Here is an 18,623-nt window from a genome sequence, read left to right as displayed (position 1 = left end):
CCACTCACTGCTCTGTGGTTCTGTGTGGGGCAAGGGCTCGGAGAAGGGACAATGCCACTGCCTGGCTTCTGGAGGTTTGTACAGTTCCTGCCCTGGTGGTGAAACTCATTGTGGGTAGGTTTGTGTACGTTCTAAGTCTATGCAGACCCTGTAAGCTATGGAAATAGGGCAGTTTTTTCCGCTGCCCTGACCCCCACTGGTTTTTCAGCCAGGGGTGTTAGGGATTTATCTTCCTGATGTTGGAACCCTAGGTTGGGCCATCGGGCCTGGGGCTGGGATTGCTTGCTCCCAAAGTATTCCTGTCGATTTTATCTACCACACATGAATATGGTACCATCTGTTCCACCTCTGCCACCTCTCTGTGCTACATCACCTCTACCTTCTCTGTAACTCTGCCCCTCCTACCCATCTGGATGACTGTGGCTTCTTTAAATCCTTGGTTGTCGGACTTCCATATATCTCTATTTTCTGATGGTTCTGGGTGTTAATTTGTTTTGTTCTGGCTGTACTTCTTTCTGTAGTTTTGTGAGGAGGCAAAGCTTGTCTACCTATGCCTCCATCTTGACCAGAAGTGCCTCAAGTGTGACTGCATTTTAAAGCCATAAACATTTTTCCCTCCACTTATAGCATTGTGATGGGGTTTACAAATATTAAAATAGCTTTAAAATAACCCATGAATATGGCATGTTTGGAAATAATATGCTGCCATTTCTCTTTAGCTATTTTTTACAGTTTTATTGAGATATGTGCCACTTATAAATCTAAACCATTTAAATTGTACAGTTCAGTGTGTTTTGTATATTCAGTCATCACTTTAGTCAGAGAATATTTATGATGGTGAGCCATTGGGTATGTAGATTTTTTTTCTGCTAGATGAGTGGATGGATCAATGAAAAATCATACAGTATTTTTCCTTTTGTGACTGGCTTATTTCACTTAATGTTTGTTTTTAAGGTTCATCCATGTTGTAGCATATACCAGAATTTCTTTCTTTTTAAAGGCTGATTAATACTCGTCATATGTCTATACCACATTTGTTAGTCAGTCACTGACACTTAGGTTATTTCTGCCTTTTGGCTATTGTGAATAATGCTGTTAGGAACATGGTTGAACAATCTCTTTGAGATCCTGCTCTCAGTTCTTTGGGTGTATATACAGAAGTAGAATTGCTAGGTCCTATGATAATTCTGTTCTTAAATTTTGTGAACTGCCATATTGTTTTACACAGTGCCTACACCATTTCACCTTTTCAACAGTGCACAAGGGTTCCCATTTCTTCACATCCTTGCCAAAATTTATTTTCTGCTTTTGTGATGATATCTGTGCTAATGGGTATGAAGTGGTATCTGTTTTTGTTTTTGATTTGCATTTCTCTGATGATTAGTGATGTTGAGCATCTCTTCAGTGTTTATTGGCCATTGATATATCAGCTATGGACTGTTGTGTGTTCAAATTTTTTGCTCAATTTTTAATCACATTATTTGATTTGTTTTGTAGTTCTTTATATATTTTGGATATCAACACCTTACAGATATGTGATTTACCAATATTTTCAACCACTCTTTGAGTTGTCTTTTCACTCTACTGCTTGTATTTTTAGTACATAAAATATTTTGAGTTTGAAATAGTCTCATATGTCTTTTTTCCATAGTTCCTTGTCATGTCCAAGAAGTCATTGTCAGGACCAGTCTCATGAAGCTTTTCTCTTCTTGTTTTCTTCAAGGAGTTTTATAAAAGTTTTGGTTGTTATGTTGAGGTTTTTAATCCATTTTGAGTTGTTTTTTTGTATATTGTATAAGATAAGGGTTCAGTTTTATTCTTTTGCATATGGATAGTCATTTTTCCCAATACCATTTGTTGAAGAGACAGTCCTTATCCCACTGAGTGGGGTCTTGGTAGCCCTATTGAAAATCGTTTGTCTGCATATGCAAGAGTTTATTTTTGGGCTGTATATTTAATTTAACTCTATTAACATGCTAAATTATATAACCAGTCCTTAAAGATGAATGATTTCTTGCATCACTCAATTAACTCTCCCCAGTGAGTGTGATTCTAGTCAAATAATTTTAACAGGTCTGTCAGGAACTTTGGACTATTTAAATTACCTATTTTAAATCTTAAGTACAAGACCTTGGTTATCATGGGGTTGATTTCTGTTGACTACTTTTTCTACTCACTACGGATCAGTTTTCTTTTCTTTTTTTTTAAATGTATATCAACAGATTTTTTTTCACCAAATATATTGTCATTTTGAATAATATATGGAGAGATTCTGTATTCTATTGTCATCTTCTAAAGAGTATTGATTCTTGTTTTAGCAGGCAGTTGTTACTGAATGATCATTTTGAACTTAGGCTTAGTTTTATGCTTCGGTAACGTATATCTGTTGAAAGTCCAAGGTATTTCCAAGTCCCCTAAGTGGTGGGACTTAGCTTTCCAACTCTGTTTCTCTTGTGGCCTTTTAGGATGAATGTGCAGTAGGTCTTATTCTAGGACCTTATATCTCATCTGTGTGCCAGGGATTTAAGGAGGGATCTCTAAATTCTGGCAGCCCAGGGACTTCATTGTTCTCAGCACTGCTTTGTTTCCAACCACTGCCTTCTAGTATCTGTTTTCTCAACTCTGTAGCAGCTGCTTTTTGCTTAGGTGGTCTCGTTCTGTGTGTATAGCTCATCCACTCTCTGGATACTCCCATGTGGTCTTCTAGAGGCCTGCTTAGTTTTCTATTAACCAGTGCCCTTAATTTTCATTTCTGCCTGATGCATTTTGCTTGGACTTGAGCTCTCTGTGTCAGGTCTGAAAATTTTCCCAGTTAGTGTGCTAGGTAGTAGTAGGGTTGAGTTTGTGGGGTTTTTTTTGTGAGTGTGCACATGATATTTTCTATGGTGTGAAAGCTGTTGTTTCATGTATTTTGTCGATTTATTTATTTACTCAGTTTTATAGTTAGTTTCAGTAGAAGAGCTAATCTACAAGTCCTGTTATTTCAGCCTAACTGGAATAATCTTCTGGAAACTTGACAAAGGATTCTAAAAATCTTGAACCCACACCTGACGATGAATAGAGAAATTCTGAAAAAGAATGGGAATGTGTGGTAGTTTGTAGTAACTTTTACAGCCATTGAATGTGTTCTAAAGCTACAGTATTTTAAAAAAACTGTGGCACTGGAACAGAAATATATAGATACATTATTGGGAAAAGTGGGGAAGTCTCTTGGAATTTAGTGCAGATAGTCCCCTACTTAACTAAAAATCATTCAGCTTAAAAATTTTGACCCTATGATGGTGAGAAAGCAGGACACATTAAGTAGGTATTTTTTGTGAGCTAGCAAGTGTGGTAGTACACCCTTGTGATGTGACTCCCAGTCAGGCATGAGATCACAAAGGTAAGCAACTAATACTGAACTCTACAGTGTACTGTGTAGCCAGCTTTTCTGGATATTATGTTCAGAGAATCTGTAAGGTAGGCTTGGTTAAGCTATCACTGTTTGCTCTGCCCTAGTGATTCCCTGAGAACCCCACCCCACCCAACTTTTGAGAGCACACCCAAGCTGTTTCCCATGGCTTTTCCATAGGAATGGCCTGTCTTGGTTCTTGCTTCAGACTTTCCCAAAAATCTCTTTAAGAAAGCAGCATCTGGCCCCAGCATGCCTTGTACCTTTTCCTAAATTTCCAAAGCCCTGACGCAGCAGCCAGCCTTGGTTTGCAGTGTGTCCTCTCCTGGGCACCTCCAAGTCCAGCACAAGTAGCAGCCATCTGCAGATTGCTTTGTAGCTGATGCTGGGTGGCCCTGGGCAGAGCACACAGAGATGGCAGCTGATCTGGGTCTGTATCTCACATGAGGTCTCAGAGCCAGCACACCTAGTGAATAGCTTCAGATCATGTCAAAGCACCAACTAACCACCTCCACAAGTGACACACTCAAGGGGTGGACTCTGAGAGCACCAGAGCCCCCCTGAAGTAAGTCCTGCTCTATGGGGTAGGCCCCTGCACAGCTAATGGTTCAAGCTGATTGGTGGTTGCAGCCAGTCCTTATAACTAATAGACTTAGGGCTAAACTTCACATGATGTGCTAACATCAGTCAAGGTTCAACAGAAGGGTGTACACATCCCATATGGGGGCAGAGGCAGAACATAGGGTGTCCAGCTTGGGTGATAAGGGAGCCTTTGCCACTGGACCCTACAGGACACCTACTATGTCAGGCCAGTTCACCAAGCCTGGGACACATAGCAGTTCAACCCAATACATAGAAACAAACAAGGAGGTTGCCAAAATGAAGAGGCAAATAAACATGTACCAAGTGAAAGAACAGAGCAAAACTCCAGAAAAAGAACTAAACAAAATAGAGACAAGCAATCTAGTAGATGCAGAGTTCAAAACTCTGGTTATAAGGATACTCAATGAACTTAGAATTTCCGTAGCATAGAAAAGAATATGGAAACCATACCAAAAAAAAAAAAACTAGTCAGAAATGAAGGATACACTAATTGAAATGAAGAATAATTCACAGGGAATCCATAGTGGAGTAGGTGAAATTGAAAATCAAATTAGCAATCTGGAATATAAGGAAGCAAAAAACACCCAATCAGAACTGCAAAAAGGACAAAAGAATCCAAAACCAATGAAGTTGGTGTAAGGAGCCTCCAGAACAACTTCAAGCATAAGCATTTGTGTGTAGGTCTTTTTGAGGAATTGTCTGGGACTCCAGAAGCCCTCCATCTCACTCAGCTGGAAAAAGAGAGCAAGAAGTTGAAAACCCAGTTGAAAAAATTGTGACAGAAAACTTCCCAGACTTAGTGAAGGGAAGTCCAGAGGCACAGAGAGTCCCAAACAAGATGAACCCAAAGAGGTCAACTCGAAGACACATCATAATTAAAATGCATAATGTTAAACACAAAGAGATAATCTTAAAAGCAGAAGAAGGCAGTTAGCTACCTAAGAGCAAGTGGGGACCTGCTGCCTGCTGCCACCCTCTAGGCAGAATTCTGGAGGCAGTGGTTTGGTGACAGAGAGGAGTCTTGATTCAAAAGCTACACAGTTTTGGAATAACAGCTTTCTACATGCATTAGTCACTTGAACCTGTCAACTAAGTCTAAAATCTTGAACTCTTGAGTTCCAGTTTAATCACTTAAGCCTATCAATTAAGGATGAAATCTTTAACTCTTGAGTTCTACTATCATTCTCTTTGTTAGTTTTTAATTACCCTGTTTCTATATGATTAGTTTACAAACTAAAATAACATAAGATACAAAAGTTACATAATTTTGGAAGAATGACAGGCATCTGCCTCAGAGCCAGTCCGCTCCAGAACACACAAAGAAAAATAACCCTGACCTCCTCTGCCAGGCCAGTCGAGTCCTAAGATGCACTTGAGTTCCTTCCCCCATTTAACATACTGTCCTTTGGGGAAAGGAAGCAGCTACAGCACATTCATCCAGGCATCCTTGAGGAAGAGAAGAGAGAGCCCCAGTCTTTGCCCTTCTGTTTAAATCTTCTGGCCCATAATTCCATGCATACTGGAGGCATTCAGCTTCATAGCCAGTCCCATCCTAGACTGTTTACCATTGCCTTGGCAACCTCCTCCTAGGGCCCTTCCCCTCTCCTCCCCAGTGAACAAGGGAGCTCCCATAAATAAGACTGTCAGCTGATTTCTCAGCAGAAACTTTGTAGGCCAGAAGGGATTAGCGAGAAATATTCAAAGTGATGGAAAGCAAGGACTTAAAACCAAGATTACTCTACCCAGCAAAGTTATCATTTAGAATCAAAGGACAGATAAAGAGCTTCCCAGACAAGAAAAAGCTAAAGGAGTTCATCACCACCAAACTGCTATTACACGGGATGTTAAAGGGTCCTCTTTAAGAAGAAGAAGAAGAAAAAAAGATAAAAAATATGAACACTGAAGTGGCAGTAAGTACATAAATATGAACAATGAATCTAAAAAACGGAAATGAATAAGTAGAACAGAAATAGGCTCATAGATACTGAGAACATTTTGAGAGCTGCCAGGTGTGAGAGGCGTCAGGTGAAAAAGGTGAAGGGATTAAGAAGTAAAAATTGGTTGTTTCAGAATGGTCATAGGGTTGTAAAATACAGTGTGGGGAATATAGTCAATAATCTAAGAACTGTATATAGTGTCAAGTATGAAATTTATCAGGATGACCACTTGGTACCTTATATAATGTACAGTCACTGGTGTGTACACCTGAAACTAATATATTGTATGTTAGTTGTAATTGAAAAATAAGATTTAAAGAGAATCAGGAATATGAATGGGTTCCACCAACAGTGAAAATTATTTATAATATTTAAGATCATATTACACTGATCTTACTGATCAAAACGAAATTAGGTCGTATTGATCTTATTAGTAAGAGAGACCATATCAGTAAGCAATTAACAGAAGAAATATAAATTACCATTGAATGGAGAGGATGTTTAATATCTCTTAAATAAATGCAAATCAAATAATAATGTCATTTGATGCATTAAGTTGACAGAAATCAGAAATGGTTAATATCCAGTGACAATATGGGGGAAATGTACTTTGTTATTTGCTTTTTGTGGGAGTATAACTTGACATGAAATCTTTGGATCACAGTATCATAAGCAAAAATGAGTGTGCACTCTGATCCAGTATGACAGCAGTTTCACACATAATTTTGTATCCTGTTGATTCCCTGGATATGTCCAACTACTTGGGGTGTTTTATGAGCCTATCTTTAGACTTACAGAATTAGACTTTTTAATGTATTGCTTAGAAATATTTGTTTAATAATTTCTCTCACATACTTAAGGAATCATAGATTTATCTAAAAGAATACTCTTAAAAGTGTGCAGATATAAGTGCATACATGTTTGATGGAGTATTGGGAAAACAATCACAAATAATTAAAACAGTATGATACAATACAGTGGGGTCTTTGAGGGGAATGCTTTGTAGAGACAGAATTACACTGGTAAATGAAAAAAGTCACAACTAGATGCATAAGCATGATCCATGGGTTTAGGCAAAACTTATTTGTGTATTTACATACACATGTCTTCCCTTATCCAGTGTTCACTTTCTGTTCTTTCAGTTACCTGTAGTCATGTGTAGTCCAAAAATACTAATTAGAAAATTCCAAAAATAAACAATTCCTAACTTTAAAATCATGTGCCATTTTGTGTAGCATGGTGAAATTTCGTGCTGTCCTGCATTGTCCTCTCTGGGATGTGAATCATCCTTTTGTCAAACAGCTACATGCTCCCCACCCTTTAGTCACTGGTTATCATATTGACAGTATAGCAGTGCTTGTGTTCAAGTAACCCTTATTTTACTGAATCGATGGCCCCAAACCATAGCAGTATTTATAATGCCAAAGAGAAGCTGGAAATTGCTTTCTTTAAGTGAAAAAGAGAAAGCTCTTGACTTAATAGGGAAAGAAAAAAAATATGCTGAGGTTGCTAAGGTTAATGGCAAGAAGGAATCTTTTATCTAAGAAATTGTGAAGAAAAAATTTTTTTGCTATTTTTGCCGTCACATCTTTTGTGTAATTTTTGTGGTTTCAAAAGTCACAGCCACAGTGCTCAGTTAAGATGGAGGTTGTGGATGAAAGACATGAACAGAATACATGTTCTGAGTAATGACAGCATGTTGTGCCAGAAAGTTCTGAGCCTATACTAAGACTTGAGCAAGGTGTTCCCTTCAAACGAATGACCTCATTCACATAACTTTTATTATAATATGTTGTTATAATTGTATCTTACTATTGTTGTTAATCTTTTACTGCACCTAATTTATGAAAACTCGGTTAAATGTATATATGTAAAAAATATATACTATATATAGGGTTCAATGCTATTTGCCCTTTCAGGCATCCACAGTGGGTCTTGGATAAAGGGGGACTACTGTGAATTATCTGGGAGCATATACAGATTTAATAGTGGTTGTATTGAGAGGGAATAGACTTACCCTTTTTATCCGTCTTGTTTTGTGATTTTATTATACAGCTTTGATTTTATTTTATGACTTTTTATACTGCTATCACTTCAAGGAAAATCAAGAACCGTGCACTTTTGGAATTGGTATGTGAAGAGTGAAATATATTTTGACACTATGTTAGGTAAATTAAGTTAGTTGAAACCTTGTTTGGCTAAAGAATATTTTAATTGGGAGGCTCAGTGATTTGAATTAAATTATATTATGTAGTATGTTTTCTTAAAGTATAAACAGCATTTTGTTGTGATGGTGTTTTGCTTTTTCTAAGTTATATATTCATAATGTTAATACTTTTCTTTTAAGAACCCTCAACAACTAGTACTGCTTCAAATTATCCAGATGTATTAACAAGGCCTTCTCTTCATCGGAGCCATCTGAATTTCTCCGCATTGGAATCTCCTGCTTTACACTGTCAGCCCTCCACATCCTCGGCATTCCCAATTAGCAGTTCTGGATTTTCCCTTGTGAAGGAAATTAAAGATTCTACCTCTCAGCATGATGATGATAACATCTCAACTACCAGTGGATTTTCTTCAAGAGCTTCTGATAAAGGTGTTCTTGGCATTTGGTAGTAAATACTTTTGGTAGTAAAATTAAATTTCAAGGGATAATTTTTTTCTGGTTTCGTTTTAATTTTTATTTACTCTTTTTTTTTTAAGATTTTATTTATTTATTTTTATTTATTTTTTTTTAGAGAGGGAAGGGAGGAAGGGAGAGAGAGGGAGAGAGAGAGAGAGAGAGAGAGAGAGAGAGAGAGAGAGAGAAACAGAGAAACATCAATGTGCGGTTGCTGGGGGTTATGGCCTGCAACCCAGGAATGTACCCTGGCTGGGAATCGAACCTGGGACACTTTGGTTCCCAGCCCGTGCTCAATCCACTGAGCTATGCCAGCCAGGGCTTAATTTTTATTTACTCTTTATAAAAATTTAGTGTCTTGTAATTAATTCCATTATTATCCATTATGTATTTTGCTTCAGATATAACTGTTTCAAAGAATACTTCGGTGCCCCCTCTGTGGTCCCCAGAGGCTGAACGTTCTCATTCACTCTCACAGCACACTGCCACCAGCTCAAAGAAACCAGCATTCAATTTGTCTGCCTTTGGAACACTTTCTCCTGTGAGTACTAATTGGAGTTGATATAATCACATTAGGTTTGAATGTTTATTGCTTACAGTCTATCATTGTATTTTTGTGCAGTCACTTGGGAGTTCTTCAATCCTTAAAACAAGTCATCTTGGAGATTCTCCTTTTTACCCTGGAAAAACAACGTATGGTGGGGCAGCAGGTGCGGTGAGACAGCCTAAACTACAAAACACACCATATCAGGTTGGTTTGAATAAGAGAAGGTTTTTTAACCTGAAAATTTTTTTTGTTTGTTTTGTTGAAGAACTTGATACTCAAATAGGATTTTGGTTCAGTTATTCTTTGATAAAATGATAGGTGTGTATATTATAGTCTCTTCATTTAGAAACTGTATGAATATTATTTTAAACTTAAGCAAACATTTTGTTAGATTTGTGTCTGCATATTTATGTAAAGTGTGATGATTAATTCCTTTTTTAAAAAAATTGAGGTATTAATTATATATAGTAAAATTTACCTTTATTAGAGCATTTGAATTTTAACAAACTATATATAGTGTATAACCTTCTGTAATCAAAATATTGAGCAAACATTTTCATCACCCAAAACTTTTACCTTGTGCATCTCTATAGTCAACCACTCTTTCTATTTCCACCCTCTGGCAACCACTGATCTGTTTTATTTTGTTTTTTCCAGAATGTCATATAAATTTAATTATGTAATATAGTCTGAATCTGTTGGTTTTACTTAGCATAATGCATGAGATCAATCTGTATTTTTGCATATATCAGTACTTTTTTTTTTTTTTTGGCTAAGGTATAATGTCTGTTTATCCATTTACCAGTGAAAGGACACTTGGGTTATTTCTAATTTTTGGCAGTTGTGAATAAAGATGCTATGAACATTTTGTGTGAACATTAATTTTCATTTCTCTTGGTTAATACCCAGAGGTCTGACTGCTGACTCATATGATCATATGATATGTAAACATTAAACTTTATAGTGAACTGCCAAACTGTTTTCCAGAGTGGCTGGTATCACTTCGCATTTTCCCCAATAATGTAAGGGCATTCTGGCCAGCACTTGTTGGCCATCAGTTTTCTGCTTTCTGTTTTCTGTTTTTTATTTTTTATTTTAGCCATTCTATAATAGGCAGTAGTGGCAACTCCCACTTGCTGTGGGGTTGTTTTTTTTTTGCACTTCCTAATGAAATCGAGAATCTTTTCATGTGCTTATTTGCCATCAGTATATCTTCTTGGGTAAAATACCTGCTCAGATCTTTTGTCTTTTTAAAAATATGGTTGTTTTCATATTAATGAGCTTTAAGAGTTCATTATTCAGTGTATAAGTCCTTTATTAGATGGGTGTTTTATAAATATTTTTACTCTTTTCTCTTGGTTATCTTAATGTCTTTTGAAGAGAATTTTTCTTTTTTTCTTTTTTTAAAGATTTTATTTATTTTGAGAGAGAGGGGAAGGGAAGGAGAAAGAGAGGGAGAGAAACATCAGTGTGTGGCTGTCCCTCACAAGCCCCCCACTGGGGACCTGGTCCACAACCAAGGCATGTGCCCTGACTGGGAATCAAACCGGCAACCCTTTGGCTTGTAGGTCTGTGCTTAATCCACTGAGCTACACCAGCTAGGGTGAGAATTTTTTTTTTTATAATATTCAGTATATTGGGGGTTTTTTGCTTTTATGGTTCATGCTTTTGTTGTAGCATAGAACACGTTCTTGCCAGACCCAAAGTCGTGGAGATTTTCTCTTATGTTTTCCTGTAAAAGTTTTGTAGTTTTAGCTTTGAATTTAGGCCTGTGAATCATTTGAGTTAATTTTTGTGTATGACATGAAGTATGGCTCAGGATTCATTTTTTTTTAATATATGAATGTCCAATTTCTTTAGTTCGTACCATTTGTTGAAAAGACTATACTTTTCTCATTGAATTGCCTTTACCCCTTTGTCAAAAATAGTGGACCATATTGTGGTCCATTTTTGGACTTTATATTTTCCATTTATCTATGTGTTGATCCTTTTGCCAACACTAAACTGTCTTGATTACTATAGCTTTACAGTAAGTCTTGAAATCAGGTTAATAGGAGCCCTCCAGCTTTGTTCTTTTTCAAGTTTGTTTTAGTTTTCCTAGTTCCTTTGCATTTTCATAATTTTAGAAGCACCCTGTCAATTTCTACAAAGTCTATAGCGATTTTGTTTGGGATTATATTGAGTCTAAAGATCAACTTGGGGAGAATATACATCTAAGTAAAATTGAGTCTTCCAGTTCATGAACACTGTCTCATCATTTATTTAGTTTTTACATTTTTTTCATCAGTGTTTTGTAGTACTCATCACGCAGACCTTGCACATATTTTGTTAGATTTACATCTACATATTTCATGTTACCTAGTATTAGTCAAGAATAAATTGTCTAAGTAGTCTATTTAATAAGTTGAATTCATAGTTAAAATATATTCTAGCAAAGAAAACTTCAGGCCCAGATAAATTCCCTGGTGAATTCTACCAAACACTTCCCACCACATTTATGAAGCCAACATTACCCAGATAAAACATACTGAAGACATTATAAGAAAGCTACAGACCAGTATTTCTCATGAATTACAGACACAAACCTTCTTAGCAAATATTTGCAAATTGAATCCAGCATATATAAAAACAATATTACATCATGATCAAGTGGGGTATATCCTGGAAATGCAAGGTTGGTTCAACATTTGAAAACTAATATTATTTACCATGTGAATAAAGAATAAAAACTATATGAACATCTTTTCACAGGTGCATAAAACACACTTGACAAAATTCAACATCCATTCATGACAAAAATTTTCAGCAGACCTGGGAATAGATGGGACCCTTCTTAGCCTGATAAATCGTGTTTATAGAAAATCTTCAGCTAGCGTCATACTAATGGTGAAAGATAATATTTTCCTCCTAAGATTATAAAAGAACAAGGATCTGCTATCACTGGTACTGTTAAATGTACCACAGGTCCTATCCAACACCAGAAAAAGGAAACATAAGGCATATATATTGAAAAGGAAGAAATAAATTTATTTTTATTCATAGACAATATGCTTACATACATAGAAAATTCCAGACACATCAGAACTTACGAGTTTAGCAGAATCATAAATTATAAGTCAGCGTACAGAATCAATTGTATTTAAACATATACATCATCAGAGAATAATGGGAAATTGATAACTTTTTAAACTATGTCAATTTAAGGCAAATTGCACTATTCCATGTTTTGTCCTAGGACTTTCTTGAGGCTCTTAAAATTGTTTTTCATATATATGTTGTTATCATACTTACATTACAGATTTGGAAATTTTAAAAATGGAAGAGTAATACTTTTAAGCATGTGGGCAATCTATGACACATAGAAATTGTACAGAAACAAGTATATTTGAAGATACTGTCCTATCTTTAGAATAGTTTCTTGTTTTCCTAATTAGAGGATATTTTCATAGTTGGCTGTAATTATGAGTCTTATACTTGAGTGTGTTCATGGAGTGCAGTATTTTGTTATTTAAGAAAGTGCTAACTGGATCTTGGAGTTACACAGGGAGTGTTCTGTTTCTTTTTTTTCCCCCTTATTTATGAAATTTATTGGGGTGACACTGGTTAACAGAGTCAAACAGGTTTCAGGTGCATAGTTCTACAACACATCATCTGTATACTGTTTTGTGTATTCACCACTGCAAGTCAAGCACAGGGAGTTTTCTTAAAAGCTTAAACTCGATTGTATTATTTTTTAGAAACCATATTTTATAGTTAAAATAGTTCAGCACATTAATAGAAGATAGATGATGCACGTCCATTTGTAGAATAGTTCAAGTCAGTATATTTCTGTTAGTTCCTCTTCTGTTTCTTATATTGAATCCTCTACTTTTTAATGCTGAATCCTGACAAATAAACTGAATCCTCAACACAGGCTTCTAAATAATTTTTCATTGACATTTGGGATGAATCTGTTTACTTTTTCTTTCCAAGAGCATTAGAGTTGGAAGGTACAATAAAGATTCTTTAACTGATTTCCATTTCATTGATTAGTGAATTGAGGCCCCAAGAGGCCAGTGGCCAGTAGAATCCAGTGACAGGACAGATTATCATAATTTCTCTGAGGGTTTTAATGTTGCCTCACGTTTGCCAAAGCCTCTGGCCTGAACAGCAATCCTAATGGGCACCAAGTTAATAAAATTATTGTAGCTACTCTGAAAATATAATGAATGTTTGGTATCAGATAGAGAAACATTATTTGAAGTAGTTCTTTTGATTGTTTTTCAGTTATTATGAGCTATTTGTATAAACTGGGTTATATTTTGATTGTAGTAATATGTCTTTCATATTAAGCATTGCCAGACTACTTCAATTTGTGATAGTCATTTGGTCATTAGAATGTGGTAATGCATAAATGGAAGTAATTTTATTAGAATTTGTAAACATTGCTTTTGTATAAAAGTTACTTATCTATTTATAAGTTTATTTCTTTACTTATATTGGAATTTACTATAATTTAATTTTTTAAAGAATTGATTTGAGAGAGGAAGCGAGAAACATCGATTTGTTGTTCTACTTCTTTATGCATTCATTGTTTGCTTCTGGTATGTGTCCTGACTGGAGATCTAACCTGCAACCTTGGTGTATTGGGCTAATGCTCTAACCAACTGAGCTACCCAATCAGGGCTAATTAAACTGTCATTAATTTAGTGTTTTTTGATGTAAACATTAGGGGTAAATAGGTTAAGGTAGTGCTGGAATGTTTTACGATATCTTACTTTTTATCTTTAACAAAGCTGGGAGAACTTTAGAGTGGTGCATGCTGTATCATACCATTTGTTTTTCCATTGTAAAAGTAATTTATCAGGCAGAGAATTGGATTTTCAATAAAGACACAAAGAAAAAAAGTTAAGTATATAGCTAATGACACTACCCAGAGATAAGTTTTAGATTAATACGGTTTTGTTTTGGCTAGCCATTCTATTTTGTAAATATTTTTATTTTCTGAAATATGTGCTTTAGTGCTTACCATTCCAACAAGTAATACAAATTTTACTTTGTAGGCACCATTCAGAAGACAGATGAAAGCTAAGCAACTCAATGCAGAATGCTATGGTGTGACTAGTTCAACAGCTCGGCGAATATTGCAGTCTTTAGAGAAGATGTCGAGCCCTCTAGCGGTAAATTTTTAAAATCACAGTTCAAAGCAGAAGTGCAATAAAATTTGAGTTTAGTAAAAATCTTACTTTGTTATTATTTTAACATTAACAGGATGCAAAAAGAATTCCATCTGTTGCTGCTTCTCCACTGAATTCTGTAAGTTGACTTTTTAACCTTTAAAAGAGATATATTTTAATATATTGGTGGTAAAAACCTTATTTTTCAAAGTTTGCCATCAATTCTAATATTATTTTATTTTTTTAGCCTCTTGATAGGAGTGGAATAGATTCCACCACAGATTTTCGGCCTAAAAGGGAAAAGGTAATACTTTTTTAGAATTTATTATTGTAAAGTATGAATAATTTTGTTTTATTTTTAATTGGCAAGTACACAAATTGAATGTAGTTGGTAGTCACAGGGAACATGTTTGAAAAAATGAGATTTTTTACGTTGCAGGTGGTTGCCTGTTGTGAGGAAGGGGCTTATTTCGCACAACGTCCTGTCTGTAGTGAGAGCTCAGTCGTTGTTTTTTGGTTATTTGGCATTTTCAGCTTCCACATCCTGGCAGTCATTTATAAGTAACTCTTACCCTTTTATAAATAAAATTAGGAATAAACAGAGCTTGCAGTGTTTAGTAATTATAAATTCAGTGATCTGAAGCACTCACTGAACATAGTTATCTTTGAAAGCTTTCCTCATTAACCAACATTGTGTCAAATTTATAGTGTGTAATAGAATTTCAACTTGGCATATCTTTCATCAGTTAGCCAAAAGTGCTCTTCCAAGATATCAGAGCTATTAAAACAGTATAATATAGATTATATATTGGCAGCCCTTTTTAATGTATTCTATTTTGTTACAAATTAGCTTTGGAAATTACCATGAAAAAAAAAAAGTGCTTGATAGGATTGAAAAGATATTTTTTGTTAGTTTTTGTGGCTAGGGAAGTGTCCTTCAGGGGAAGCAGACCTGCAGATCCTTACTTATAGAAGTATTTATTACAACACCAAGTTCCCTCAGAAGTAATTGATTAAAATTATCATAATTCTCTAAATTAATTTGGGGGCTGTATTTGAGATATTGGTAAAATATAATTATTTATACTGAAATTCTTTTTTTAATTGTTCATTCTATTATAGTTATCCCATTTTTTTCCCCCTTTTGCCTCCCTCCATATAGCCTGAAATTGTAATGTAGAGAAGAAAGCTGAAATTGAGTTTTTTCCTTGGAATAGTGCTACTTTTCAATTTTTAGAATTATCTAGATATTTTTAATTGGGCAAGGAGGATTCCATTATTAGCTACTATGATGGGATTAATCCATTAGCTACTATTCTCAGATTCCCATTTTATATCAGATTGCATAAAATAAGTAAGTTCTAAAAATTAATGCCATAATAGAAGTTCTCATCAATAAAAGTTTTTATTTATGGTTGTGTATAATACCACTAAGTAACTGTTAAGAATTGTAAAGGCCAGGTAACAGTGTTATAGTTCATGTTTTCATGGATGTAATCAGAACAGTCTACAAAATAAACTGTTTCATTGAGTTGTAGGATCACACTTGTGAGGATTTAGGGAAGAGCTAGTGACCATACTGGGGCTTTGCCTAGGAAATCAGTGCTCTTCACAGCTGCTGCTGAGTGAGTGAGTGAATTGTATTCATAGTATTACAATCTTCGGACAGAGTAGAAGCTTAAATCAACAGGATTTTTACTATGTTTCAGTGTAGCAAAAGATTGTTGACAAAACACTTGTACTTATAATAAAGGCAGTTCGTTTTAAGGTTTGGAATTCTCGACAGGGCTTTAATTAAACTTAAATTATAAAAATTTTCCTTTGGTTTTTAAATAACAATAGAGAAAAATTAACTTGGAGAGAAATTTGCTCACATTTTTAGCAATTAAAATATTTTCATTGCTAGTTTAAAAATACCTGTAGCTGAAGAAAATTTAGATAGTAATTAGGGGGAAAGTGTGGCAAAATCAATTTTAGTTTATATATTTGAAATTCATCTGGTAAAAGCTTAGATTTGTAAAACCATTTTTCCCCCCAATTGCTTTTATAGACAGAGAGCAAGAAAGAGAGAAAAATACTGATTTTTTTATTCATTTAGTTAGGCATTCATTGGTTGCTACTTATATGTGCCCTGACCAGAGAGATCTAATCTGTATCCTTGGTATATTGGGATAATGCTGTAAAGAAGTTAACTACTTGACCAGGGCTTGTGGAACAGTTTTAAATACAGTTTTTGTTTTGTGTGTGTGTACTTCTGTGTGAAAGTCATTAAGTCGAATAAAATAGTCTATTAAACCATCTTGGAATTTGTGTGTGTGTGTGTGTGTGTGTGTGTGTAAGTGTAAGTGTAAATAAACACGTATGCACACTTGATTCTGTTCCTATTAGTTTTCTTTTAGTATTTATTTACATTTACTGGATATTTCTCTGGGAAGTACTTGTAGTCTTTAGGTCACATTAGTTATTGTCAAATAATTTTTAGCTATGCATCACTGATAATATATGAAAATGAAAGTTTGTCCTTGATTTTTGTTTTTTAACTATAAGGTGGTCTGTCAGTATCCCCCTGTTCAGAGACTCATGACCCCAAAGCCAGTATCCATAGCAGCAAATCGAACTGCTTATTTTAAACCATCTCTGACTCCATCTGGTGAATTAAGGAAGACTAATCAAAGAATAGATAAGAAACACAGTGTGAGTATGTGTTTATTTTCACTAGTCTTTGAATATTGATTAAAATGAATAAGAATATATAATGTAAAATAATAGTACTTTACTATTGCAGTCTACTAAGATAATGATTACAGATTGTGAATTAGTGATGATTATGAAATAGAATGCTTTAAAATGGCAAGGAATATTAATCAAATCCCAAATTAGTGTTTACTAGTAAATACTAGTATGTATTAATGGTATTAGAATAAATAATTTTGCCAGATTTGCTTTATCTGTGTGTTTTGTTTGAGTTGTTGGACTATCTAAAGATAAATTTCAAACATCACATCTGTTCATCTCCCAAGTACTTTGGCTTGCATATATATTCTAAGTATTTTCTTTTGTTTGTTTTATTTTACATTTACAGTTTACACTCAGTATTATTTTATTTTAGGTGTACAGTATGCACAGTGACCCTTTTGCTGTTTCAAGTACCCCTGTATCACCATACATATTATTCAGTATTATTGACTATATTCCCTGTGTTGTACTTTACATCCCAATGGCTGTTTTGTAACTGCCAATTTGTACTTCTTAATCTTTTCACCTTTTCATCCAGCTCCCCAAACACCCTTTTCTCTGGCAACTGTCTCTGTTCTCTGTATTTGATTCTGTTTCTATTTTGTTTATTTTGTTCTTTAGATTCCACATATGAGTGAAATTATATGGTACTTATCTTTCTCTGACTTATTTCACTTAGCATAATACCCTCTAAGTTCATCCATGCTGTTGCAAATGCTACAATTACCTTCTTTTGTTTATGGCCATTTAATATTCCACTGAATATATGTATCACAACTAGTCTTTTGATGGGCACTTGGGTTGCTTTCCTATCTTGGCTATCATAAATAATGCGGCGATAGCTAAGGGCTGCATGTACCTTTTCAAATTAATGTTTTGGGTTTCTTCAGATATATAAAGAAGTGGAGTCACTGGGTCATAAGGCATTTCCATTTTTAATATTTTCTACTGCTTTCTACAGTGGCTGCACCAGTCTGCATTTGCACCAACAGGGCTTGAGGGTTCCCTTTTCTCCACATTCTTGCCAACACTTGTTTGTTGAGTTATTGACAGAAGCCATTCTGACAGGTGTGAGGTGGTATCATCTCATTGTTGTTTTAATTTGCATTTCTCTGATGATTAGTGACAATGAACATCTTTCTATATGTCTACTGACCATCTGTATATCTTTGGAGAAATGTCTATTCAGGTCCTCTGCCCATTTTTTCATTGGATTATTATTTTTGTGTTAGGTTGTATGATTTCTTTATTAATTTTGGATATTAGCCCCAATGGGATGTAATTTTGATGAATATGTCTTTCTATCAGTAGGTTGTCTTTTCATTTTGTTGATGGCTTCCTTTCCTGTGCAAAAACTTTTTAGTTTGATGTAGCCCCATTTGTTTATTTTTTTCTTTTGTTTCCCATGCCTGAGATGTGGAGATGTATCAGGAAAAATATTTCTAAGAGAAATGTCAGATGTCACTGCCTTTGTTTTCTTCTAGGATTTTTATTGTTTTGAGTCTTACATTTAAGATTTAATTCATCTTGATTTTATTCTTGTATATGATATAAGGAGGTAGTCTAGTTCCTTCCTTCCTTCCTTCCTTCCTTCCTTCCTCCTTCCTTCCTCCTTCCTTCCTTCCTTCCTTCT

At 35.1% G+C, this 18,623-nt stretch overlaps 1 protein-coding gene across 2 annotated transcripts in view; it reads left to right on the top strand.

Annotated features, from left to right (window-relative positions):
* NUP153 (nucleoporin 153) overlaps positions 1–18,623 on the top strand; it is a 75,757-nt gene that overhangs the window by 18,885 nt on the left and 38,249 nt on the right. For both annotated transcript variants that reach the window (XM_045847050.1, XM_045847049.1), the window contains exons 3-9: positions 8,279–8,527; positions 8,953–9,092; positions 9,174–9,302; positions 14,141–14,257; positions 14,349–14,393; positions 14,502–14,558; positions 16,802–16,948. In XM_045847050.1, the coding sequence (XP_045703006.1) occupies positions 8,279–8,527; positions 8,953–9,092; positions 9,174–9,302; positions 14,141–14,257; positions 14,349–14,393; positions 14,502–14,558; positions 16,802–16,948 (884 nt within the window). The remainder of the gene's footprint in view (positions 1–8,278; positions 8,528–8,952; positions 9,093–9,173; positions 9,303–14,140; positions 14,258–14,348; positions 14,394–14,501; positions 14,559–16,801; positions 16,949–18,623) is intronic.

Source organism: Phyllostomus hastatus, unplaced genomic scaffold, assembly GCF_019186645.2.
Source record: "Phyllostomus hastatus isolate PE091 unplaced genomic scaffold, TTU_PhHast_1.1 phas_contig_524, whole genome shotgun sequence".
Taxonomy (NCBI): domain Eukaryota; kingdom Metazoa; phylum Chordata; class Mammalia; order Chiroptera; family Phyllostomidae; genus Phyllostomus; species Phyllostomus hastatus.
Note: the sequence above shows the minus strand (reverse complement) of the source record. Positions and strands in the feature narration are given on the sequence as shown.